This window comes from Embiotoca jacksoni, unplaced genomic scaffold (assembly GCF_022577435.1).
Source record: "Embiotoca jacksoni isolate LCO1_2020_lvr unplaced genomic scaffold, fEmbJac1.0.p SCAF_13, whole genome shotgun sequence".
NCBI classification, from domain to species: domain Eukaryota; kingdom Metazoa; phylum Chordata; class Actinopteri; family Embiotocidae; genus Embiotoca; species Embiotoca jacksoni.
The window spans coordinates 5923111-5949932 of record NW_027185263.1 but is presented as its reverse complement, the minus strand read 5'-3'; the positions used below and the strand labels follow the sequence as shown (position 1 = coordinate 5949932).

The following is a 26822-nucleotide window of genomic DNA, read 5'->3' as shown; positions in this document are numbered from 1 at the left end:
CTTTCATGGAGAAACCATGTTAGGAAATACTCTAAAAAATATCACTCGAAAGTAGTAGGTTGATCTATGAGAACAAAGATTAGCTCTGAGCTTTTCTTTTTGGTTCACTCTGAGTATTTGGGCTCCATTTCTAGGGAGCTCTTTACACGTCGTGTCTCTTGGACTGGAAGGGGAACGTGTCAAAACGAGTGGGGAGGTAAAATAATAAAGGAGCCTGATAGAAAGTGGCACACAGGAACTATAAAGTGGAGTACTAATCATTAATCACTGGGGTCTGATATATGGCACAAAACCAGCCTGAGAAATCTGCTTTTTATTTAGCAGAGTTAGACGATGCTTCTTAAATGAAGTTTCCGAAGCTCTGCGCAAATTATGAAGAATTTCCAGACAAATCCTGTGTGATGTAATCTTCTATGTGGCTGTGTGGGAGCGATGCACAGCGAGAACAGAGTATATATGGAGAAAGTTATCACTGGGGGGAACACTTCTTCTCCAGTTTGAATCATGGCTGCAGAATAGTCATATTTCATTTTATCTATTGGTTTCAACATTGCTGTAAATATGCCTGCGTTGGGTCATGGTTGGAAGATTTGGCATGACAGAACGTACTAGCACATGCAGTACACTGCTCTTCGGGGATATTATTCTTTGCTGTGGAGCCTTTTTAAAATGTCTATTTAACATACAATATGTTTTAAATCATAGAGCACTTGAAAAGATTGCATTCAAAATACTGTTTACATAAAAAACAAATGTTTAAAAAACAAAAAATAGCTTCCAGGAGAGACGTCACCAAAACACTGATGCATTGAAACAAAATACAGCGCTCTGCATATTTTGACTCTATATTGATAGTATTAAAGCAATTCCCTCATAGCTAATAATTGGAATCCCTGCACATTCTTTTTTTTTTTTTTTCAACTGGGAACACAATAACAGCGTCATCAGACTGAACGTGAGAACACAGAGCTTTCAAAGTTCTCCTTAAAGATCTGCAGTTGTGGTTGCACACAGTCTGCAGGTGACTGGTTGTTTGTTAATTTATAATGACCGCTGACTGACTCACACACTCTGTATCTTATTTCCATGCCTCCTCCAGCCCAGCATGAAAGCACGGGGCCCAGTGCACCCATTAGTCAGGCCGAGGAAGGCATGGAATAATAATGAACGCACCTCACATGCATGAGCAAGTAAAGGCCCACCACCCCTGCCACCACTGGTGAGCTTCCAGGAGGTATTTCCGTCATGTAAAATGCATCTCCCTCTCACTTCAACGGGTCTCTCCATCTTCTGTCAAGAAAGGAGACTTCCAATGTCTCCAAAAAGACTTTTTGACTTTACATCTTGTAGTCATCATCTTCATTCATATTTGTCATCATCATCATTACTAATCATCAGGGATCACGTCACTTTATATGATCAAAGTCCAACGTTTGGTTTGTTCATCTTCCGAAGTCTCTTGCTGTTATTATATCTCCTGGAGTTTTTAGTAAAAGCTCAAGTTTCTGCTTTTTTTTTTATTATTACTTTCCATTACTCTGTGATTGTGTAACTATATTATCTGCTTCATTGTTGTGCAAACTAAGTAATCAGACCAATATTGTAGCTGCAGGAAAAAACAACAGATCTGCGCCGAGCCACAGTCTTTCCCCATGTCATGCTGCGCTCCACGCTGTGTCTGGCTTTTCTTTGTATTCAATCTGCCTTCTTGAATAAAATTTAAAAGAACAGTCCTGACTCAACGCTATTATAATTATTATTATTATTATTATTGTTGTTATTATTATTATTATCATCATCATAATTTAAAACCAAAATAATAGCATTGGAAAGATGCTGGATTGAGCAGCACATTTAAGTGAGTAGAAAATCACAACAAAATGATTTCCTCACAGCTATGCTCGGCGGTTTTGCACAGACGGCTACAAACGGCAAGAGGTTCGGATGAAACTTTTTTATTTTAATAACTCAGCGATTATGTCATGTGATGCTACGATCTTGAATGTTGCAGAAGCTTCAATCTAAAGAGAACAGTGGCAGCGTTGGATTTTACTTTAAGTTTGACGATCTGCGTCTTCTGCACTCACTGTACACGGTATGACAGCGCACAGCAATACAACAAGCTAAACACAGATTGTCTTTCAAGCTCTTAGTGGAAGTGGTCATGAAACAGACAATAAATTTAGTGAGAGGGATTACAAATCAGAAAATTGGATAGATACCAAGTCAGACCAAAGGTTTTCTAAATGAACACACAAAGTTATCAAATCAGTTGCATCATGACTCGAGTTAGGAAGAAAATATTAACAGTGAAAGATCATCAATTCCAACAGGATGCCATACTTGAGTATATATGTTTCCCCTATTTTCAGCACATGGTAAGGCTCAAATAAACTCTGCCAATTTCCCCAAAAATGACACCAAATTAAACATTTAGCATCTATTGAAACTTTGAGATCTCTCCTTGAATCTGAAACAAAGTTCTGCGGGCTCTGATAATGTTTTGCTGCACGCCGTGAGTTTGTACTGACTGACCATTGGTGCCAGTAGGTTAAAAGCTCCCTCTTTACCTGCATCAGAGCAGAGAGAGATGTGAGGCTGTGGAGCAAATGGAGAGGCAGACAGGGAGATGGAGATAAAGGAGGGAGAGCCCACAAGCAGGCCAGAAGTCCTCCAATGCTACTGCAGTGGAGTGACAATGAGAGAGGAGAGAGTATGAGTCATACACAAAGCCCTCCCTCTCTCCTTCGTCCCCCCCCCCCCCCACCCCACCCCCAACCCCACCCCCCGCCCATGTAGCCGGGTTACGTCGATCCTGACTCATTCATTCACAGCCGAGTCTCGAGCCTGCTTTTGTTATACAGATGAAATCGTGCTACTTAAGAGACCATCGCAGCTCTCATTATAGTGCTGTGACATACTTTATCGCGCTGGCTGCCGGAGCCCCATTCATAAAAAATGCTCCAGTCGAGTATGTGCAGAGGAAGACGCACGCGCACACACACACACACACACACACACACACACACACACACACACACACACACACATATACACACCTCCAATGCCATATTTGGATGTCTTGTACAGCTGAATGGGTTGAGAACGAGTGTGTGTCAGTGTCAGAGTTTGGTGTTTAATCCCCCCCAGGGGCCACCCACACTCAGACTGTGTGCACCCATAGCACTGTAACATATTTTGGATAAATTCCTGTGACTGTGCTGCATCTCTCTCCTTCTATATCACATGTGGCTCTCCCTTTTATGAAGTTCCACCTGTATCTGGTTATTTCTCCCTCCCTCTCAACATTTTTCTTCCTCCATCCTCCTCTTCCTCCTCACTCAGTTGGAGCAGCATCTACCTACATGTGGTTAGCTCATCTCCTTTTCTTCCTCTCCTTCTCTTTCTGGTTAGCTCATCTCATCTCTAGGCAGTCAGCTTTGCAGGCAGCTAATTATAGGCCACGCTGTGGAGCGCAGGGCCGGATGTGACAGCATGCTGTGTGTGTGTGTGTGTGTGTGTCTATATGTGTGTATGTGTGTGCGTGTCTGCTTATCTGTGTTACGTGCAGACATACTGTATATGTGACTGTCGCTGTTTGTCTTTCTGCATGTGTATGTTGTGTGAATATATATTATGTGTTCAGGTGACTGTGTATGTTCTATCTTAATGAGGACTTGTTGGATTTTTTTTTTTTTTTTTTTGGACCGCCATAGTGGATACCTGGTCTTCCCTTCTAAAGGTTTGAGAATGTACTCCATCACTGACGACCCTCACAAGTATAATAATACAAAAGTGTGTGTGTGTGTGCGTGCGCGTGTGCGTGCGTGTGTGTGTGTGTGTGTGTGTGTGTGTGCGCGCGTGTGTGTGCGTGGATGAGCCACCAGCAGGATATCCAATCCCAGCCCCTCCCACACTGTACTGCAGCTCTGACTCATACAAGGTGGAGGCAGAGACAATCAGGGTCTGATGACTGGCAATGAGCATGCACACACACATGCACACACACATGCAAGCGCACATATATACACGCAAACCCATACAGTCAGTCTATATGGCAAAGTCAACAGGTGTGGACATAATATACACACATGCATGCTATAGTACTGTGCATACTTTTCATAGACATGAACAAAAGCTAGGTTATATGGTTACTTCCATGTATCTATTTCAAACTATTTAACTTGTTGATGCCTTCCTGGTCAGGCTTCGACTGACAACATATCTTATACTCGTTTAAATGCCGAAGCCCAGTGGTGTCACTCGATAGAATATAAGATGTTCAACTTTTACCACAAAAAGTAAAAACGCACAAATACAGGGGTGAAATAAAAAGTATTAATCAGTCACGGTTTGGTGAGTCTCATGGGTTTCTATGGGTTGAGAAACATCTAATCTCTGGGTCAGTTTAAAGCCTAACAAAAGTGGGCAAACTTAAATTGATTTGTTTCAGAGCAACAGAAATATTTAAGTTAAGGGCAAGCAGCAACCAACAGTGACGTCACACATCGGTTCGTGAACTGCCATTCTGAAACCTTGAGTTCGGCATTTCAGTCGTCGACATCTTGCTATTTTGGAGCCAGAAGTGACCATATTTGGACGAGCTGGGCGGCGCAAGCGGTGGATCTGACTCATTCTGACTGGGAACCGGAGGAAACTACGTCCCACCCACCAACCTGACTGCACCCCAGGCCTGTCAATCAAACAGACACGGCACGAAAAATGCCCCTTTTTGAGACTATTATCTAATTCATGTTTAGATTATTTTCAGATGGACATCTAGAAAAAGAGTGATTTTAGCTGACGACACGATAGTGACTTGTGGATATTGACTTGGTATTTCATGAGAGAAGTTGAATGGGAGTCTATGGAGTGTTGCACCTGAATATAAAGATATTTACTTTGAGTTGCGTCTTCTGGGTCGAAGGGATAAATATCCAATTTCAAAAATATGACAAAGATCAAAAGAAAACGTGTACTTGATCTATTAGTAACGTGAGGAGAAAATACCTATTCATCACTTAAAATCTGCAGATTCCAAACACTGATTGCGTGACGGTTGCTGTATTTCTCCTTTGCCTAGATTTTCTATAGTTCAGCAGGTTAAGGTGACATGCGGAGGAGGTGTCTGTGTTCGAAAGGACGAGAATATGCATTTGGATTTCTCTGAATGAAATAATGCTGCATCTATTCACACGCTACGCACATAGGTACGTACGCCTGCACGCACGCACCCACAAACAGACAGACAATGGCAACAGCTTCACGCGTAAAGGATGAGATCAGCAGCCAATGTGTATCTGCTCAGATGCCATGGGAACTCTCTCTCTCTCTCTCTCTCTCTCTCTTTGTCTCTCGCTCTCTCTCTTCTTTATCACTCATTCTTTCCTCTTCTCCTGCTCTGCGTCTGCCTCACGGCTTCCTGTGTCCCCCCCCCCCCATCCCCCTTCCCCCCTCCGCACTAAAAGGAGAGAGGCCTGTTCATTCATGCATTCAGCCGGTCAGCTGAGCGAGGAGAGGAGAGGAGAGGAGAGGAGAGGAGAGGAGAGGAGAGGAGAGGAGAGGAGAGGAGAGGAGAGGAGAGGAGAGGAGAGGAGAGGAGAGCTTCCTCCCTGCGATGAATAGGTCACCTGTGTTACATCACTGATGGGGGATGGAGCAGTGGGAAAGAAAAAAAAAAGCCAAAGGTAGGACAAAAAAAGACTAGACTCCTCCTTTCCCTCTCGCTCCCTCTCTTTCTCTTCCTCATCCTCTTTATCTCTGTCTCTTCCTCCTCCTCTCCATTATCCCCTCCCCTCCCCATCCTGACGGTATGAGTCACAGACAGACTAGTTCCCTTGATGCACTGCGGAAACGTAATGTGACGTAGCCTCCATCTCTCCCTCCCTCCCTCCCTCTCTCCCTCCCTCCCTCACCGCACGCATCCCTCCATCTCTCTCATTCATTTGCCCGTCGCTCCTTCTCATTCATCCATCCTCCCGTCATAGCACAGCAAGCCTCCATTCACAAAAAGCCCTGCAAGCCGGGAGAGGGAGACGGCAGGTGGATTCACAGCGCCGGAACGAACACAAACTGTCACACCAAAATAATATTATACATCTCAGTCGAGTACAATAATACAGAACAATGACTTACAATAAAAATTCAAAACAATGATTAAACAAGCCATGTGATTCAGAGATTCAGTACTTCTTACCAAAGAATGCAGTTAAGATAAACTGAGTATCTTGCCAGGTGTAGTGACCATCTTTGGATCAGAAGCGAGTTAGTTTTAACAATTACTTACTCGTTTTAAACGTTTAAATGTTGTGTGAGATTTACTGTTGCCATGGTTACGGCATGTGCTGTCAAAGATGAGCGAGATTGCTCATAGCAACTGATTTGTTACAGTAATTTAACTGTTGAGAGAAAGTATGGTCAAGATGTCCGGTTGTATCAAAAACAAAGAAAATGGACAGTTTACAATCTAAAACTGCATAGCATAGAATAGAATAGAATAGAATAGAATAGAATATTTCCAATAGCTCATAGGACCATGCAGGGGGAGCAGCTAGACGATTATCATTACAGCCTCCAACCAACAATCTACAGCCTTGTGGACAACAGGCAAATACTTTGAAGACAAAGAAGCCAGATGACATCACACTCTAATCTCTGACATCACTGCATCACTACATCTCTCCGGGCCTGATATGGTGCATGCATTCGCAGACTCGACACAAGACAGACAACGCAATGAATTTGTGTCTCATGACATTCAAAAATGTCTGCAGACGACGGAGCTCGTCAGCAGTCTGTGGGCATGAGCAGTAAAGTGAGAAACGAGGGTCATTTTTCACATTGGAGACTAAATAGTGCCAACCAGCAAGAAAACCAGAGGAAAAGATATGATGATGTGACATTATTGTCAATGGATGATTGTATGACATAAAATGGAGGCACCATAAAGATACAAAATATGGATACCATACATTAACAGTAAATGGTTCCTGGGCCACAGTCAGCACGTTCTATTGTACATTTAATCTCTTAGTAAATGCAACAGAAGAATCATGTTACATTTGCTGTAAACAGCTGATCAATACGAGTCAAAGTCACAGCAGCCAGGAAAAAATGGTAGTAATAATAAAGAGAATGTAATATACTTGCAGCATGAACTACTATTTAACCACTGCAACCATATTGAAAGATAAATAATATAGTCTGAATCCCCTGGGAATCCCCTGATTGTATTTTGTGTAATTGTGAGTGACTAAGAAAATGCAAATTCCACTGGAACTAAAAAAATCTTGCAAACAAACTGAGAATTAATTTAGGGAATATGAGCACAATGGGCGGTTTAAATAAGAACAGTGTCATATAAGATTTGGAAAACAGAAACACAGTGTTTGCACAAACGGCTGAGAGATATGATCAGAAGACTTTTTTGATCGCATACAGTAAGTTATAATGAATGCCATAACTGAAGTGACCGACCTGCGGTCACAGGCGTCAGAAGCAAACGCTCCAGCGACTTGAGTCCGATTTTGTGAATGAACGGGTGACATTTAGGTTTACCCTGCTGGCTGGCTGGCTGAAGAGAGAGGAGCTGAGAAAATCTCAACGTACAGTATGATTCACCACAACAAAGTGTTAGGGAGGGGGTGGTGATGTCATCGGTGGTGGTGGTGGGGAGTCATGTGTGAGTCAGAGAGGAAAAAGAAGAGGAGGAGACGGAGGAGGAGGAGGAAGAAGAAGAGGATAAGGAAGAGAGGTGGGTAAAAAAAAAAAAAAAAAGAAAGCACATGGGGAGGTGGGGTACCTGCTGTGTGTGACCCATGGTAACAGGCAATGTTGGCCTATGGATGACTCACCACAGCTTTACCAGCCACACACGCATACACACAATCCACAGGGATGCTCACGCTATTGGCCAAGACACATACGTGTAATACCACATCATGTATGCACATGTGTGCCATTTTAAGGCATTAGAAGAATCGACACCTCCACTCAACAGAAACGCACCTCGCTCACCTCGCATACGAACATGAATGCACACCCACAAAACTTATACGCACACACATGCCACATAAAGTGCCGGGCGAGGAGGGGAGGGTCAGGATGACTCACACTTCAATGATAACACTCCTCCCCCTGCCCCAATCACACACACACATAGACACACACACACAGAAGAAGAAGAAGGAGATATTATTTGGATGCAACCCACATCCGCACCACATCCTGGGAACCTCCCATCTGAAAGTCAGGCTGACAGCAGGAGGCTCCGGCTGACTGCAGTTTGTCTAAGGTGATGGGAATTCTGTGGCAGGATATTCTGACTTTAAATAATGAAAAGATTCAGCTGAAATTGTAAAGGTTTGCAGTTGCTTGTCTGCCCTGGCCTCAAGGCTCCTTGTCCTAAAGGTGCTCGTCGGTTAACATCCATTTATTTTGGTTGCAATCAACTTGGTGGACACGATCAGAAGCCTATGCAAAGTGCACATATTATGTTTTTTGGGTTTTTTTTTGTAGCACTGCGACTAAAGATCACACATTTCAACGAAACCCTCTGCTGTCAACACAGAGGATCACCATCTCCATCTTCGGCCAAGAAAGATAAACATGTTACAAGTGATTTTTCCATTGGCTTCTCACCTTTTAGCTCCATTTGTACTGAACACTGCCCTCTGCCTCTCTCATCAGCACTACAAGCTAGTGCTGTCTTGTATACTCATAATTTCTGTGTTGCGTCTTCTGTTTACGCTGTTTCTTCGCCCACAGCAGCAAACAAAATTTGCATTTGTGACAGCAAAATGAATCAGTTGAACTTGTTTCCGGTCTGTAAGCTAAATTCAGCTACCCTGCTATTTCGTACGTAGTTCCCTGGTGAAAGATCCACAAAAATACACACAAACTCTTAAACAATCTGAGCGGTATTAGGCAAAAAAAAAAAAAAATTCCAGTCTCCCTATTGTTTCAGACAACCGGCTTTTCATTTAGTAAATTCAAACTGTATTTGCACAGAACGTCTACCTAACAGAAGCCAGAAAAGTAAAAGCACGTCTTTTTGGAGAGAAGGCTCACTCCCACGCTCTCTGTAAATCATAAAGACTCCTCTTATCTTTTGATAGCAAAAACATGCAAGCAGCGCAGGCACTTGGCTAGCACACATAATTCCCATCAATTACTCCAAGAAATACTTCCGTCTCTGTAAATCGAGGGCAGCTGACAAGACACAGACAGGTTTTGGCACAATGGAGTTATTTTATGAATGACATCTGGATAACGAGAACACCTGCACTGGGTGACCCCGCCGGAGCGGAGGGGTGACGCTGCAGTGTGATTGAAGTGGACTGAGGCAGAATTAGTGTAAGATGGGGTCGATAGGGAATTTTTGTTGTTTGTGTGCTTTGTGAGGATTTACAGCTGAAACACTGTCAACAGTTAAACCATCTGCACCTGGCAAAATGAAGTTTGTTTATCCAAGTCATCTGGTGACGTGGTGATTCACTGGACCGGTGTTGAAGGTCTGGTGTATGACCTTCCTCCCTCATCCCCCCCCCCCCCCCCCCCCTCTTCTTCTACAGGCTGTTTGTGCTGTGTCAAAACTAAGAAATGCATGTGTTAAAATACTCAGGCACCGAGCTTTCTAAAGCCGAGACGGTTTAAAGTTAACATTTTCAGCGCAGAGCCACGGAACATCTGTAATTTCTGAACAACAGCTGTTTCTACTTTACCAAAGTGCACACTGCAAAAGAAGAAATTACTTGAGGAAATCCGATTTTCAAAAAGTACCAGCGGAGCAGCAACTCAAAGTAAACAAACGGGTAAATCTATAGTTCACAAGGAAGAGAAACATTTGCTAAAAATGTCAACCAACATTTAACGGCCTGCAATAAACTAGTGACAGAATCTCGTCATTCGGTCTAATTCATTAATAACAATAACTCCTCTAAAAAAAAAAAAGTGTGGGTCAGATGACGTGAATTTAGAATTAATGCTAACAACCAGAAGACAAAGCACACTTTTGGACTTTTAAGAAACTGGAAAATCTGCATTACTTGATTTCAATGTTCTGCTCTTGGCCAAAGAGATTAAAATAAATGAAGAAAAATAATGATTCCTAGTTAATTGAAAGTGACGCCTGTGACCTGTGGAAAAGAATCTGAGTCAGAGCCAACTGAGCACCACCGGAGGCCCAAATCCAGCCATGTGGGACGGGTGGAGGGGAAGACCTAAGAGATGATGCGACACTGTACGACACCGAAAAGTTTCCAGTGAAACCAACGACTGTTCCAGTTGGTGCGACACGTCTTCCAGGTGGGGTGAGCTTTACTTCCTGTTCAACTGTAAGCAAAAACACTGCTGACAGGTATAATTAGCAAACACCAGTAAATCATCACACACACACACAAACACACCGTGTCTCGCGTGTTAAATTTAGCTCGACTAAAAGTACATCTCATGTCAGCAGCTGAACATCGTGGTCAGCAGCACGGCTTCTTCTCTCGGCGGCTGGAGACTGCTGGATCTCAGCAAGACCAGCAGCGTGAAGCTCAATTCAAACTAAACTGTAACAATCTATCTACTATAATCCAATCTAGTCTCCCCAACAGTTTATTATCCACTGACAGAACTTGATTCCTCCAATTTAATATGACTGAAATAACTGCATTAAAATGTTTGCCTGCAATTGAATAAACTGTACACTATAAAGTCCTGCAACGATAAATAGCTACCAGTCCTAGTTAATATCAACATACCAGTCTTCAAGCAGCTCTCTGACATACGTGTCCATCAGATAAAGTGCTGTAATTTTAGGTTGTTGCATCGAGCCAGCTGACAGGAAGTGGTATCCTCCAACCTGCAATAACCAGCAGAACTAAAACGTCTGTTATGTCAGGACACATTTTTACCGGCAGCTCATTGCTTCTTTGATTAATAGCTCAACACCAAAATGTACTTTCCAAGTTTAATTCCAAACATTTTCCAAGCCAGGATACTTACAATTTTTGCACTAAAAAAAAATCATTTCCACTTCCACTAAAATGAGGGTAAAGCAGCAAAAAAAAAGAAATATATATATTTTAATGCCAGTTACATCAAAAAAAAAGTCTTTGAATTAATACATTTGTTGCTTTTCACAGGGCAGGTTTCCCAAATCACATTTGGCGTTATAGTATTTTTTTTTTTCCTTGAATGGCACTAATGAGGTGCCAGTGATTAGTCGGGGGCGTTAGAATTATATTGTTGACCAAAAGTGTCCAATTGCACATCTAAATCCAGTGACAGACTATCAACTTGTCCTTGAGCAAGGCAGTGACCCTCAGCCTGCACCAAAAGCGCTGCTCCTGAACATCCCTGCAGCTCTACATGTACAGCACATAGGGAAACAACATTCAGCGAGTGTATGGACAATTCAGAAATACATCAGGAAAATACTTCTGGGGGTGGGGGGTGGGGGAAACCTGATCTTTTACTCGAGCAGTCTTCAATCTTTTCAGCCCCTGAACCCACAAAAAGTTAATCATTTTCCCTTTACAGCCTTGTATTACCTGAATTGCTTCACAAAGAGCAAAAAGCATTGGTCAGAAAAGTTAAAAGCACATTACACATTAGTACTTCAAATATATTATCTCACATTGCATAAATCAACCCATAACCCCCAAATTACCCGCTAACCCCTGGGCTGTTCTCCTATACAAATTACTTCATCAAATAGAAGAAGGGGGAAAAAAAAAAAAAAAATACAAACAAGACTGCCCCCTGGTGGCTAAACAGGAGAACAGCATATGCTGCTGCTACCACCAGATATTAAAATAAGGCATTAATTTATACATTACACACCTCATAATTGCAAATAGCACTTGACAGTTCACCACAAAAAAAAACAACTGAAGGGTTTTACAGATTTCTCAGCATTCACTGTTTTACACCGAGGGGACAACAGATGTCGTATTGTCCACAATCATGTCAAGCAGAGGGGAGGAAATGTTCTCCCTGTCTGATTAGATAAGATCAGACAGTATGTCTCACTGGAAAAAAAAAAAAAAAAAAAAAAAAAAAAAAGACTGAGGTGGCGTGCTGCCTCAGTAGATGAAGAGGACCCGGGTGCGGGGCAGGGTGGAGAATGTGTCAGCCATCTTGCGGATTCTGGCATAGTTGATGAATCCTCGGAGGAAGAGCAAGAAGCCTGAGGAGGAAAAAGTGGGACCATGAGACTCAGAACGTCTCAAAAGTAACCAACTAGTACAGTAAACAATAACGCTTCAGCTCCATGTTAGGACCTGGCTGTTCTGATAAATGTGACAAGTCCATTATCAACGCCGATAAAAAATTCAATAAATAAAAAAAACCAAGAGATAAGACTACCCTTACAGGGCAAACAGAGTTAAGATAAGTTCATGAAACAACTCTGTGAGGATAATATTATACAGGGGAGACGGTAATTACTAGTACAATAGACACTTATATGTGTGAGGTTAAAAATAACTGCGAGATCAATTCTGGGCTTTCGATGAGGGTGACAAAACAGTAAAAAAAAAAAAAAGTTATTTTGGGTGTACGAGGCTCCACAAGTAAAAGTCCTGTTCATTTTTTTCATCGACAATGTTAGCTCGCTCGTAGTCATTTGGTCCATTGTTAATCTAAAAATATGAATTATGGCAGCTTTAAATGATTCAGCAGAGCCTTGTATTTCTGTTCAAAATTGTTAAGGATATCTTCAAAGAAAAAGTAAATTTAAAAAAAATCATTATATCACTCATCCAAACAAAAATCTTAACCAGCTTATAAGAACACAGTAACTAAGGCTAACTGTCCCGTTAATAATGTAATGTGATGTATATACAGCATAGGACACCTTCACACTAATGTGACTGAGCTCCGGAGAGCTGAAATGTGTCACAATCGGGATCAAAGCCATGTGATTCATTTAAATTCAGAGGTTTGCTACTTACCCAACACCAGGAACACCCACCACAGCCAGTACTGTCCATCAAAGTAACCGGGGAAGTACGTGGAGAACTAGAAACCCAACGAAACGACAGAAATGACTGGTTAGAATAAATATGGCCCGTGCTGGTTTCACTCAAAGGGAGTCCAGCGTTTTAAAAAGTGAAAGAAGAAAGCGGCGCAGCTCTCTCTCTCAAGAGGGAGAGAGATCTTTGAGGAAATAGTTCAGCGCCGACAAGCCGACCACTACAGAGAACGACATTAAAATACCACAGTGGCGTTTGGGGCTTTTTGATTTGTTTGCGAGTGCATAAAGCCGCATTTTTATGGCGTTTGTGTGTGTGCCGAGTAACGTCTGAGTCCCGCACCCTGACTATGAGGATCCATTTGATGAGGGAGAGGCCGAAGCCCGAGATGGCTCCGTAGCGTCCGGCTGCGGAGGTGGTCAGACAGAAAGACAGGAAGAAGCCGATCCAGTTGAACAGGAATGCCACTGGACAGAGACGGGTTGAGGGAGAGGAAGAAAAAAACATTTTTTTTAAAAAAAAGGGTTAAAAATGTAACAGTAAAAATTAAAAAAAATATTTTTTTTTTAAAAAGACAGGAAAAGTAATTTTGCGAATCATCATCTCTGCATAAATGTAGGGAGAGAGAGAGAGAGAGATGAGGAGCCGATGATGAAAGGACATGGGTAAGATGCGACAGTGGAGACGAGAAGATCGGGTAACTAACTGAAGAAAGTCAGCATGAAGATGCCATCATTTCCTATCCTCAGCTGATCGGCGTCTTCGAAGTCGTCTCGGGTCACAAAGTCTTCATCCTGTGATCGAACAAGTGACAGGAGAGCAAGTTAAAAAAAAAAAGAAAAAAAAAAAGAGTTCAATCGCAGAAAAGCCAGCCAGTAGCAGAGAGCTTCCCAGAGCTTTAACTTTAATAATGTCAAATATTTTGATCCCAAGTTTCGTTTAAACACACGAGTGCATTTAGAATTCTGCGAGCGGAATATAGACTGAGATCAATGTGAACTGTGATTAAACCTGGGCGAGCACCTGCTAATGGAAACCAAGCTTCACCGTCAACAGAGAGGAAAGATAACAAAACAACCAACAGACGAATGGAAAACACGACAACACGACGAGCTCATTTAATTACTATCATCAAAAGTCCGGCGTCTGTCAGAACATCAGCAGGACCGGAAGATCTCACAGAGCTTACAACTAAGGACTAGCTGACACTAAATACACAGACATACAAGTGGGGTGGGGGGGGGGGGGCACTGAATACATACACACCAAACCAGGACCTCATCATACACTCTCCTGCCACTCCACCAAGTTACCTCCAGTGAACTGCGAATTACATCGTCAAAAGTCTCCAGGCGCTCCCTGTGCTGAGGCTGCTGCCGAGCGCGAGGCAATGTGCGGCAAGAGAAACACAACACCAGCAATCAGACAAGAGTGGCCTTCACATGCGGGAAAGAGCAATGCATCACAGGGACCACTAGAGGTCGGACATGAGCCGTCAATTTTTCTGTTGCGTGGCTGTTTTTTTTTTTTTTTTGGTTTCGTTTTTTTGGATGAGTCTGCTGCCGAACACGTATGAATTTTTTTTTACCAAGAGGCTTTTGTGTGTTAGTGTCTCGTGACAAGGGTGCACACGGGAAGTTAGCTGTGGGAGATGAGGCGTGTTTTGCCTTTTGTAAATAAGAGAACCGCTACACCCTGCTGAAAGGGAAGGAGCTGCCACACACAAATAGTAAAAATAAAAAAGACACAATTGTTTTTCAAAAGATTTTTTTTTTTTTTTACATAAGATCACGGCATTTGAAAAGGTGGTGTAAGTAAAGAGGGCCTTCTGGTAACACTTTGGGCTCCATCTCATCATGCACTCAGCCAGCTGGGAATTGTCAAAGTTCCCACTTGAGATCATCCCACTTCCAAATTGAGACTATTTGCTGCAGGACAAAAAAACAACAACTGGAAATATGCTTACAACATCCAGAAAAGTGACAAACAACGTGGTCATCCATAAACTAACAGAAGAGGTCAGAAGGACAATATTATTTGTTGACTACATTTCTACGTGTTTTTCTTAGTTAATATTCAACACAGAAGTTAAGTTAGGTCGGACTAACCGAGTCTGGCTATTTGACCTTATTTTCAGAGCGAGAACATTTCTTATCTTTCGCCACAAACGTTGTCACGTGACGTCAAACCTACATCTGCGAGCTCTCAAAAGATTCCCACTTTCTGTGTGGGACATTCCCGGTTCAGCAGGCATTCAGGTGGAACCTCCTATTCGGAAGTGGGAACTTTCCCACTTCTCAGTTACACTTGACAAAATCCTGTTATAAAAGCAATGTACCGAGGTGCAAGCACACCCGGCTGTTATACGGAACGAAGGATGACCCTCTGATTGGTATATTTCATGTTGTGCACAAAACACGACTGTGATTAAAAAAAATTTAAAAAAAAGAGACGAAGTACAATCCCTCTGGACCGTGCGCCTTACTTACATATCTGCCGTTAAACCACCACGAGTGGATTTGGATTAATGCACTCGTGTCACACGCTCTAAACCTTGTGCTTATATTGTTCAAATAGAGCCCGTAGTTGCAGCGATGGGAAACTACAACAACCGCGCCCGTAGTGTTTTGAAAGTGTATTGTTCATGGGAGATTTCATTGCGCATCTGAAGCAGCATATCATAACACAATTTTGATTAAGTGTCTCCCCAAAAGTTCTAAATATTAACGGGACAATCCACGCCTTCATCATCGAGCATTAACTGACTGACGGGACTGTTTGAGCAGCAGTAAAAAAAAAAAAGAAAGCTGAACAAACAAAACACAGTCGGAATCCCATTGGACACGTTAGTTAAGATACCTGTTCAGAAATGTAATGCCAACTCAGCAGTTTATCCGTCTAAAGCTGCCTCCACATTACAAATGCTGCAGCTATATCTGTTCGTTTTTAGGGAAACGAGCCCACGAACCCAGATAAAGAAGAGTGGATCAGAACAGAGCTGGCTCCTGTGAGCACGAGGGAGGCACTGACTGTAGTCATTATGTGCAAAAATATGACTAAATGTCCTTTAAAATGAATGATAATAATAATAAAAAAAAAAAATTAAAAAGTATTCTTAAATTTCCACGAGTCTGCTGTTGTTAAAGTAACAAAGGTGAGCAGAGGTTCATGTAGGAAAGACGAAGAGACACAATCAGATGTATGAAAAAAAAACAACATTTCAATAGCAGAGCGCGAAAGACTTCCTTCCTTGCAGACAAGACAGGAAGTGTTTGAGCACAAGCTAAAGTGTTTTTGCTCGCGCGTGTGCGTGCGTGTGTGTGTGTGTGTGTGTGTGTGTGTGGCGTGCGTGTCAGTGAGACACTCACTCTTCCAGTTACCAGGGGAACAGTAGACAGAACTTTGGCTCTTTCAGCTTCGTCATAGGAAGGTAGCGTGGTTGCTACGTTGTATGATGGAGGCTTGGGGAAATCCCCGTCTTCCTTGTAGTCAAAATAGGCTGAAGAAGAAACAACACACAGTTTCAAACACAGAGGGAGAAGTCGAACCGAAATGAAGTCTTAATCATGTTGGCAAACACAACTCTGGGAACAGCGTGACGTTTTCATTTTCGATGGCAAAACTAAGACACGTGATGTGAAAATATGAATATTTAACACGTTCTCAGTTATTCACATAAATGTCTGAGGAGCTTTGCCTGCGAACCGACACGTCGCCTCTACCGGGCTACTCGTTCGGCCCTGTTGGGTTTTCAAAGTGTACGCTGCCGTTACGAAGACACGAACGATACAACGCCCCGTATGTCACAAGCTACGATGAGACGACTGTCGTCAGCTGGTTTCAGTAATCATACGGGGGGGGGCCACGTTTCCTCATGTTCCCCTGCGGCAACAAACACAGCTATGTCACCATTGCAAATGAGCTCAGCACCGCGGAAACATGTGCATGAGTCATGGTTTTACCAGAATTGGCCACTGCGACGCTGCTGTAAGGCGGCGGAGCATCAGCTGCTACCTGTGGACTCTCTTCTGGCTCCTCCTCATTGGGCAGCTGTGGAGGGAAGATAAACCACGCAATGGTTAACGCCGCGGTGTATGTGTGTAAAGCACGCGCTGCTCTCCGTTTGAAATGGATGTCTTTCGATGAAAACAACAACAACAAAAAAAAGATTCACACCGTCTGTCAGGTGTTACATTATTTTCACGGCCTACTTAAAAGGTAAGCGCAAACCGAGCATCGCTATAACGATCAGAGGACAGTAATAGAAACTGGGTCCGCTTTAAAATCGGCTTGTTATTGCACACACACTGTGATGAATATAAAGGAAATAAGCACCAACTACAATGTTCTTCTTCTTCTTCCCCCCCCCCCCCGCCCTCTTTCTCTCATTAGAAGAAGTGAAACTACACGAAGGCCAGCCGATTCAAACACCGGCCCGGTTTTGTCCGTCTCTTCAGACAAAGAACAACCAAGGTTCATGTACTTCTTACTTCTAATTCAGATGGACACGACATCTGATCAATTAACATTACTGTCAGTTTCCAGGAAAGGCCTCTGAGGTGGCGCTGAATACCAAGCAGTGAGCCTGCGACACCAGGTCTGCAGAAGTATAAATTAAAGACTGACAATGGCCGCCTTTCCACCCTTTGTTGTCAGTAAAGCTTTATTTCAAAGGTCCCATAGCGACTCCTGCCAAGGAGGTTAGGTTTTTGGTTTGTCGTGTCTTGTTTGTCAGCAGGAATACAGAAGAAATACTTTCACGAAACTTATCGGAAGGGGCACGGCAAACGAGAACCAATGGATCCAAATCGGAGGAAGGAAACCATGAATTATTTCTCGCGTTCATTAACATCGCAAGACGAGGCATTTCACCCACTGAACGCCACACATCTTAAAAATCCAGCAGACGGCCGCGCTGTTCAATAGTTGCAAAAACAAAAAAATATTATGACTCCACAATCCACGTCCAGCGGTTTATGAAGCACCAGAGGTGTTATCCACTGGGACGGGACGGCCTGCAGCAAAACACTCATGCGGACACAACACAGAGCAGGTAAAAAAAAAAAAACTTTAGGGATTTTTTTTTTTTTTTTTTGGACAATCCACTGGTTCACCGGGATTCATCCCAGTATACCCGATGGCCGGTACAACACTGTGGAGATGTCAGGGACAGAGGTTCAAAAGGCAAGAACCAGAATCTGTAACACGGTCACAATTATATCCAAAAATATTAAAAGGTCGCCGTTGCAGATGTGCATGAGGTTTAAGCATATGGTGACGAATGGAAACATTTCATCCACAGGTTTTTAAATGTGGATGTCTTTATTTAAAAAAAAAATAAAAAACATAACGAAGCTGTTTTGTTTTTTTATTATTGTTTGCACTTATTAGAAAACCTATTCTTTTCATCAAGATTTGATCATTTAGAATATTTACGTCTCTAATGTCGTCAGCCATCATTTTTGTAAAGCTTTTATTGTCAAATCCACGAAAACCACAAACCACAAACCACACCGAAATGAACCAAAACAGCGTGACAGCGGATCCACACGTATGTAATGAATAATAAAATAAAATCCACACATCTCGCGACCTCCTCGATAGTTTTGATTTTTGCAATCAAATGATGCAGGAAAACACCCCATGAAATACACATTTGCGCACCGTAGTCCTCCTCAAAAAAAGGTTTTTGACTGGGTTTTATTTGTACTGATGAACGTGATGTTAAGAGTAAAAACGTAATACAGTAATTTGGGAGATCGTCAGCGTTTGGGAGTAACTCGGCAGTAAGTCATCGACAGTCAAAAGAGACAATTTAACAAGCCGGCAGGGCGACGTCAGCGAGACGCGAAGCGAAGCGACTTCGCCTCGAGAAAAAAAAAAAAAAAATCACCCGACGACAACGAGACAAATCGCGTCGACAACCGAGCCGGATCGGTTGACAAACCGGTTGACGTCCATCTTCCCTTTTTTTTTTTTTTTTTTTTTTTTTTTTAACAGGGAAACCGTCGTCGTGGCGCGAAATCAAGACGCCTTCGCTCGAGTCGTCCGAACGAGCGTTGACCCGTTTTCACAGCTGACGTTAAAACGGACGTTAAACCTTTTAACGCGTTCGCTGAAGTTCAGGAGCGTCTTCGTACCTGCTGGTATCCGGCGCTCGGTTCCGCCATCCCGGTTAAGAGCGGCTGGTTTTCAGCAAAACCGAGACTGAACACGACAAAAACCCGACGAAGACGAAATTATATAACAGTAGAAAACTGTAAAACTCGACCCTCGCCACGATGGAAACCTCCTTCTCGTCTCGACAGCTCGGTGCTTCACGCCACAATCAAATTTTAACCGTGTGGAGCAACAAAAAAACAACAACAACCCACAGAGCTTCCTGTTTAGGATTTCAAAATATAGTCCATGTTGAGGACCGATGGGTATTATTCTTGCAAATAAATCGAGCTTTTTAATAGTAGATTTTTTTTCTCCATTATTATACCTATTTCAATTCATTCATATCTATATCGTGACGAAAAATCCTCTTATTTTGTAAAAAGATATTTCAAGTACTTTTATTTTGAAATTAAAAAAACAAACTGTTTCTGACTTTTTCTTGCTTGACGTAAGCTCTTTGCTCGCCAAGCAATTGACGTCATTGGCCACAACAAACCCTCTACCGCCTCTCTCTGGAACAAAAGTGAAATAGCCAACAATAGCAAATGTTACATATAGTAATAGCTAGGAGAATTAAACTACTAAGAATTAATTTTATCACCTAAAAATAATGTCGTGTATTTTGTCTCATTCATTTCACGTCATGTGAAAATGTAATGGGACAAGTTAACGTTGGTCGAAACTCCACAGCATTGAGACCACCCCGAGCGTCTGCTTCGAAAACAGTGATATCAACTGCATGTCACACCATCTATGCAAAGATGAAGCTGTGTATATACAAATGAATAAAATGGGAATATTATTGATGAGAGTGACAAATTAATTAGGCTAAAACATGCCACATACAAGGTGTTATGTTTGAATGAGTCTCACACTGGAGAAACTGACTGAGATCAATGTCCATCTTCAATCACCTGCGGCCACAGTCATCGTGCATATTTTGGGACTGAATCATTAAAATCAGTTATTATCTTTTTATATATTCCCCAAGACAGTCTCGGTCTCAGAATAGACGACAAAAGCGACAGTTGGGTCTTGAAAGGTTTTATTGTATCTTTATATAAAATAAAAAGACAACAATACCGAAGATATTTTTGGTATTTTAGGTCAAGTGTTAGAGAGCATATATCTCAAAGTTTTTTTTGTTTGTTGTTGTTGTTTTTGTTTTGGTGAACTTACAAAGGTTTCCGGTACTTAAGGAGCACAGGGTAGGTGGTGCCTATGTGCTTCTGGTTGTAGTGGTGGCAGACAATCTCCACGTCGTAAAAACTGAACTGGACTTTTACGCGCTCATTAGGCGAGTTGAGGAAACAGAGGGTGTAGAGGGCAAACTCGAACTCAGGACTGACACCTACGAAGATGCTGCCTTTGGGCTTTATACCGTCCTTCCAGCTGAACTGTAGCGCCATGATGTGTTTGTTCTCATCGGGCTGCAGTGAAGGGAGGGGGGGGGGAGAGGAGGAGAAAGACATGGAAGAAAAAAAGAAAAAGGTGACGAGGGATGGAGAAACAACAAACAGCTGTTGGCCCATTTCCATCAGTATTTGGAAAAGAGACAGGAAAGTGTACAGCCAGAATTAACAAGGCGTACGTGTGAGACAAATGACTCGGCACTTATTCTGTCACTCAAAGATTTAACTGACCAATAGGTAATAATTTGAAAAAAAACATGCGTACTGTTTACAAGAAATCGAAAAGGGTGAGCATGATCTCAGTCATGTGTAATGAAAAAAACAACAACACAGGGAGCCGCTGAGCAAGAGGTGAAAGAGCAAACTCGTTTAGAGCAGGATGTGAGGTTTTTCATCAGCGTGTAAGAAAGATGCCGAAGGCAAGAGATCAGAGGAAGACTACAGAGACCGAAAGCAAGTAGGTGGCATGAGAGAAGAGAGGGGAGACATGCTTGTCAAATAAAGGATCTATAGATTAACTAGGAAGTTTTCAAATGTGTTCAAGAGAGACAGTAAAACAGCCCTCTCCCCTTACAAATATTTGAAAAACACAATAACATGCATCCTTTATTATATTCACAATATAATACAGATACTGTGCTGGTGGAAACATATTCAGGCCCCGTTTTTGTCCACGTGAGGTAAAGCCAAACACCAAATAGCAGCATACCTGGGGTGAATGTGCACTGACACTGTAGCCCTTGTAATCGATGTGCCCCAGCTTCTCTTGCAAGTACAGCTGGATCCAGTTGTGAAAGCCGATGACGGTCCGCCCTCCTCTCGTCTCCCCGACGAACACGTGTTCGAACCCCGAAGAGTCTGGCCTGGAGGGAGACATCAGTCCACGCACACCTTTGCTGACACGTTGCCATACTGATTCCAGGCGTTAGTGTGTTATTTTTGCACGAAGGGTTTTACTCTCTTGTTATTACTGCGAGCAGAAATACATTTTTGAAAAAGTGTAATTTCATCAGACATTTCATTGGCCACAACCAAAGCCCTATAAACGCTTAATTTCTGAGGTATGTGAAACTGCACATTCAGCAGATTGGCACCCGTGAGCACGATCGCACATTATCTCATGTGTTACTGGGACATCGTGTGGTGTTTAGTGGCTGCAAACATGTTGCAAATAGATATTTTAAGCGTGGACGTGCTGCACAGAGCCAGTTTCTACACGGTTACCGTCGCAGTGCTGCATTCCGCTGGGGAAGTTGTACGGAGGTGCTGCGCCAGATTCCACCCACCTGCTGGATCCTTTCCTCGCATAGAGTTCAAACCAGATCCTGTACAGCTGCTCCTTGAATTTCGTCTCGTCCTTGGGAGAAAGGTGCTTCTCTACCAGGTATTTATGGGCGATCTGAATACAAACAAGGATTTCCTATTAAATGTTGTCGTTTGTCAGCAATGGGCTTACAGACCATTATGTGTCAAGGACCGTTCACGGGTGTTATAGTTATGAGTAATACAAGTAAAAATCGAATAGCTGCGAGAGTCACTTTAAGAGTATTATATGATTATTTAAGCAATTGGGAACTTCTAAATAGTTTCTAGAAAAAAAGGAGGGGTTTGGCGCACAGCATGCTGGGAGATGTTTCTACCCAAATGTCCCCAGTGATACCTTCATGGTGGGAGTCTGAATGATGGAGTCCAGGAACTTGTGGTTCTCTGCCACCTCCTCAGGGGTGACAATTTCTGGCTCACCAGTGTCACTCACATAGTTATCCAGCAGGGAGATAAAGGCTGCAGGAACAAACGCACACACACTCTTCAAAAGGTGATTTTTGTTCAATGTGGGGAAAAAAAAATATTACGTAACGATTAAGGCTGTGTGATCCCAGAAACATGAAAATGATGACAATCACCGTTTAGAGACAATCAAGCAAAGCTGAAAACAGAATCCTCTGGCTCAAAGTGTTATTTTTGAGACAGAAAAAGTATTGAGGAGAGAGACATCCTGCTTGTTGTTGATGGGACAGCGCTCTTAGAGTGAATTCTGAGTGAACACCAGGCCATTACATAACCCAGCTCGGTACACAGCTCTATACAAGGGCTCGGTTTTCTCTTAAAGTTGTGCGTGCAACATAAAAGTGTGAAAATATCACTATTGCTGGAAGGAAGTGAGCTTCGGCAGTCATCGTGCGGAGGAGGACTTGGAGGAGAAGCCGGTGGTTGGAGAGGAGCATCTTTCTGCATCCAGCACATTGAAACCCCGTGCGCTCTGTGATTACGCAACATGCCACTGTTCGTCATAAGGAGATTAGGAGTAGATGGAAAAGCTTTACTCTGACGGGAGGTGACAAGGAGGATAGTGTCAAACTGGCAAACAGTGCTGTGGAAATGCGTGAAGAGATCATGTCTTCAAACATTATTGGCGGAGCAGTTGTGTAAGAGGCAGAAAAGAGACCATATCCAGATAAATCAGGCTGCGCCATCCCACAGAAACAAGTGAAAGCCACTGAACGTTAAAGCTTGACTAAATTCATAATTAATGTCAAATCATGGTGACTCTGCAGCTCTGGCTCTGAGACGTCTCTAAACAAACTCGAATATTTCACCCCCCTCGTGCACTCACCTAAAAAAGTCTCCTTTTTGAAAATGTTCTCATCGACAAATGTAAACAGAGGATATCCTGCTGCGTCGCTGTTGTCATTGATGGACATGCTCTCCCCAGCTTTCCCCTGCGGCAAGAAGAGAAACACCCAAACTTCAAAATCTGACCTGCATAAATAGTTTATATAGGCTTACTGTTTTGTTTTTTTGTTTTTTTTTTAAATTCCTCTATAAAATCTTAATATTCTGCCAATGCTCTTTTTATACACTACTTGAGATACATTTTGCGTAGCGCTACCTTTGCAAAATGGATGCATTGCCACTGTGTAAGGAACACAACAACTAATCTTTGTTGACAGTTTCCCATTGTATTCATTGTTTCCTGTTACTTCTTTACCTTTTCAATAGATCTGATGTTTTCTCTTTTCACACTGACGTGGAACAGCACAACAAAGCGATTCAGAGATAAAAGCCCAGTCTCTGTTTGCAGTGACAGAACAGTGCACACCCTGTGTTTCATGCTATAAAGCAACCCGAAAGATTTCAGGGGAAATTTACCAGCTGCGGCCTGTCTTCATTATTAACTAGAATTGTATAAAATGTCTTAAATTTAATATTATATTATAGATATTTATTGATGCTACTTGTGATTTAAGTCGCTTCAAGATGATACACAAAAAGGTAAAAAGGCTTTTTTTTTTAAATTATTATTATATGTAGCATGTAGACGTGTTTTAGGGCCAGCTTGGTTGTCTGTAAAGGCCAAACATGAAGGCAATAGGTAAACTGCGAACTAATGTCTGTGTGTGTGTGTGTGTGTGTGTGTGTGTGTGTGTGTGTGTGTGTGCGTGTGTGTGTGTGCGTGTGTGCATGTGTGTGTGTTGCACCTGCAGAGAGATCCTGTAGTCTTTTCCAGGTTTGAGTCTGTTGACATCATTGTCCCAAAGCTCCTGCACCATGGACGACAGCTCTATGTCACTCTCAATCATGATATGACTGCTCGGTTGGGTTTTTGGTCTCGCGGTAGATGTGCTGTGGAGGGTTTGTTGTCAGTACAGTGTAAAGTTCTGACAAAAGAGGAACAGTTAATGAAGCTTTTACAATGAGCTGCGGTGGTGGAGACTCACAAAACCACGTTTAGTCTTTAGAAAGAATCTAAGATTAAGCTTTTTATTAATTTCATACATCTACTTCGCTCCTTTTCAGCGTCAGATAAATCATTTTAAACCGTCTTTCGATGTTATGTTGATGATCATGTCTTGATTATTTCTGCATTTTAGTGGAATGTTGAATTTTGAAATGAGTGTGACTTTAATTTCTATCGGTATACATTTGTGGTGAGTGTTCTGTTGAAGTTCCGTTTAAAATTTAATTCAATAACCATTAATTTTAGGAACTTTCAGGTTATGATAAAGTGGGTGCAAATAAAGGCTGTAAACAGTCTAAACCCATCTCATTACAGACGCTAATCAGTGACTGATTAATATACTTAATGTGGCAGTTTTAGACCTCAGATATTATTTAAATTACTTTGTTAATCTGTACATAAATCTTTTTACTAATTTATAAAAGTTTAACCAACAAGAGTCAATTCGAGTTTTATAGAGTTTGACAGGGGTAAGATTTAAATCCTAGGTCATGTCTTTTACTGAATGAGCAGGAGTTTCAAAGATCGGATGCACATGATTACATCTCACTTTTATAGAGGACAATAATCTATTTGAATGATCTACTAGAAAAAGAATGTAAAGTGTTTACTAAAAGTGTACTTTTTTTTCATGAAATGGCTCATCACAGCCATGAAATATTCTGTTCTACAGATAATCACAGATTAGAATGGTTTCTTTCATTTTGATGTATTTAAACTCCTTATGTTTCTGGACAATAAGACAAGATAGATTATTCAATTTCATTCTGATTTCTCCAGTATAATGCGGCACATGGTTTGTCAGTGATTTATCAAATTTGTTGGCGACATACAAATTGTATCTGTCTATTATAAGACCACAGTAAAATGTTATTCATTTATATTATTCAAATTCAAACTAAACTTTGCTTAAAAAAAAAAAAAAAAACAGCCACCAATCGGCACTGTATCGAGACCGTCATTTGAGATGAGGTGCTCAATTGAAAACCATCACGAGAAATTAAACTGTAGGAACTTAAAGGAATTATTTTGAACATGGTTGCAAATTGTGATTGGCTTGTCTGTAAATCATAAAGCGGCTGCAGGCTGTGAAAGTCATCAGCACTTTAAAAAAACAATTACTTCCCCGGCCAGGCCGAGCCGTCCACTCGACTCAACACTACTGCACACCAACTCTGCATTCAACAAAGACATGGCTGACAACACATCACACATTCATGACACTGGGCCCTCAGAACTTCAGCATCGCCATCTGAGCGTGCCCTCGTCTGCATCCCATCAGCCCTTACACTTCAAAATGCACTCACCTTTTCCTTTGAGTGTGGTCCTGCTTTTTTGGGGGGTCAGTGTGGAGGAGCTGATGAATGATTTAAAGGGTTAGTGGAGTTTCTCAGTGTTTGGTTCAGGTGCTGCTGGTTTCCCGTGTTTGAGAGAGCAGGTGTCTTTACGGGCATACTATCAGTCCAGCCAGTCGGTCGGTGTGGATGGAGAAAGAAAGGCAGGGACTGGGGGGGCCAGCAGAGAGCACGAGGCAGGGGATGGGACAGGATAGGAGAGAGGGGCCATTTTAAAGGGTTATCCCCTGTCAGCAACTCTGGCTAAAGGGATTACACCATGTTGTCGTCTCTTTTCAATCTCAGGCTAAAACGTGAGCTCTTTGTTTCTTTAGTATTTCATTGTTTCTCTCTCTGTCACAGCATAACCTCTGGACTAAAAGGTAAATGCGGGTCATATTTCAGATAAGACGATGTTGTAAAGGGCTTAGAATTGACTTAAACCTCTCCACAAAAAAGTGCAACCAAGCAGAAAATACTCAGTCTCGGTTTGGAAATATTCCTGATTTTTATGTTTTATTCGGAAGGATTTTAAGACTAAATGTTTGGTCGAAAGTAAGGAAAAAAACGTGACTTTTTAAAACCAAACTTCAGAAGTGCACATTATTTTATCAGAATTTGCTTTGTTATTTTTAAAAGTTTTGAAATATCCTTGTCACATAATGACATTTAAGGGTAAATAGCAGTTATATATATTCAGACAAAGTAATAGAATTTTTGTATGCGTATTTTTACCCCTCTTCAACCAATAGAGCATCAGTATGTTATGAAAAAAAACATTTATTGTTTTATATTGCATTACTTATATAATACAAATATACATGTCATCATTTCATGAAGCTTAGAGGAAATGGACCATGGCGCTCTAACACAACCTTATCACCCAAGTCTGACAGCAGTAATATTAATGTGTTTATTTAAGACACAATGATACAAGATCATGCTAATTTACATGAACCCCCCCCCCCCCCCACCCAAAAAAAAAAGGAAGAAATCTAGCATTTTAGTCCTGTTTTCATTGTAAAAACTGACATAATGTGTTATGGTAAAATTTTGTAAAGCCTAAATGTGGTCTACACTGAAAATGTAGAAAGCTGGAGTGGAGCAACTTAAAACACATGTGAAAATCAACAGTAAAATGTCTCCTGACCCCACAGCTGCTGGAAACATGACAGTGAAGCGAGCCACTATACTAACTAGCAGTCTAAAG

At 42.0% G+C, this 26822-nt stretch overlaps 2 protein-coding genes across 6 annotated transcripts; both read right to left on the bottom strand.

Moving 5' to 3' along the window:
• Positions 1–10943: 10943 nt before the first annotated feature.
• Positions 10944–19301, bottom strand: LOC138196209 (NEDD4 family-interacting protein 1-like). Of its 5 annotated transcripts, none has more exons than XM_069146036.1 (8): positions 19106–19301; positions 16928–17015; positions 16346–16464; positions 14279–14338; positions 13672–13759; positions 13308–13432; positions 12945–13011; positions 10944–12178 (listed from the first exon to the last, which is right to left on the bottom strand). In XM_069146036.1, the coding sequence occupies exons 1-8, from the start codon at positions 19133–19135 to the stop codon at positions 12075–12077; spliced, it is 681 nt and encodes a 226-aa protein (XP_069002137.1). In that variant the 5' UTR covers positions 19136–19301; the 3' UTR covers positions 10944–12074. The 5 variants fall into 5 exon arrangements, with proteins under 5 accessions (XP_069002137.1, XP_069002135.1, XP_069002136.1 ...); XM_069146034.1 differs by having other exon boundaries at positions 16334–16464; positions 19106–19300; XM_069146035.1 differs by having other exon boundaries at positions 14279–14335; positions 16334–16464; positions 19106–19300.
• Positions 19302–20226: 925 nt separating this feature from the next.
• Positions 20227–24158, bottom strand: endou2 (endonuclease, polyU-specific 2). Its single transcript, XM_069146033.1, has 6 exons — positions 24019–24158; positions 23154–23259; positions 22200–22321; positions 21826–21938; positions 21249–21402; positions 20227–20557 (listed from the first exon to the last, which is right to left on the bottom strand). Exons 1-6 carry the CDS (start codon positions 24118–24120, stop codon positions 20303–20305), a joined length of 852 nt encoding a protein of 283 aa, XP_069002134.1. The 5' UTR covers positions 24121–24158; the 3' UTR covers positions 20227–20302.
• Positions 24159–26822: the final 2664 nt, after the last annotated feature.

What these genes read in the sequence shown, in the direction of transcription:
- LOC138196209 (XM_069146034.1), bottom strand. Translation starts at nt 19,135, where the DNA reads ATGGCGGAACCGAGCGCCGGATACCAGCAG. An exon ending in CGAGCGCCGGATACCAGCAG is followed by an intron (nt 17,016 to 19,105) that starts GTACGAAGACGC and finishes TTCCCTCCACAG; the next exon opens with CTGCCCAATGAGGAGGAGCC. An exon ending in TTCCCCTGGTAACTGGAAGA is followed by an intron (nt 14,339 to 16,333) that starts GTGAGTGTCTCA and finishes CGCGCTCGGCAG; the next exon opens with CAGCCTCAGCACAGGGAGCG.
- endou2 (XM_069146033.1), bottom strand. Translation starts at nt 24,120, where the DNA reads ATGATTGAGAGTGACATAGAGCTGTCGTCCATGGTGCAGGAGCTTTGG. An exon ending in CAAAAAGGAGACTTTTTTAG is followed by an intron (nt 22,322 to 23,153) that starts GTGAGTGCACGA and finishes TTGTTCCTGCAG; the next exon opens with CCTTTATCTCCCTGCTGGAT. An exon ending in TTCAGACTCCCACCATGAAG is followed by an intron (nt 21,939 to 22,199) that starts GTATCACTGGGG and finishes GTTTGTATTCAG; the next exon opens with ATCGCCCATAAATACCTGGT.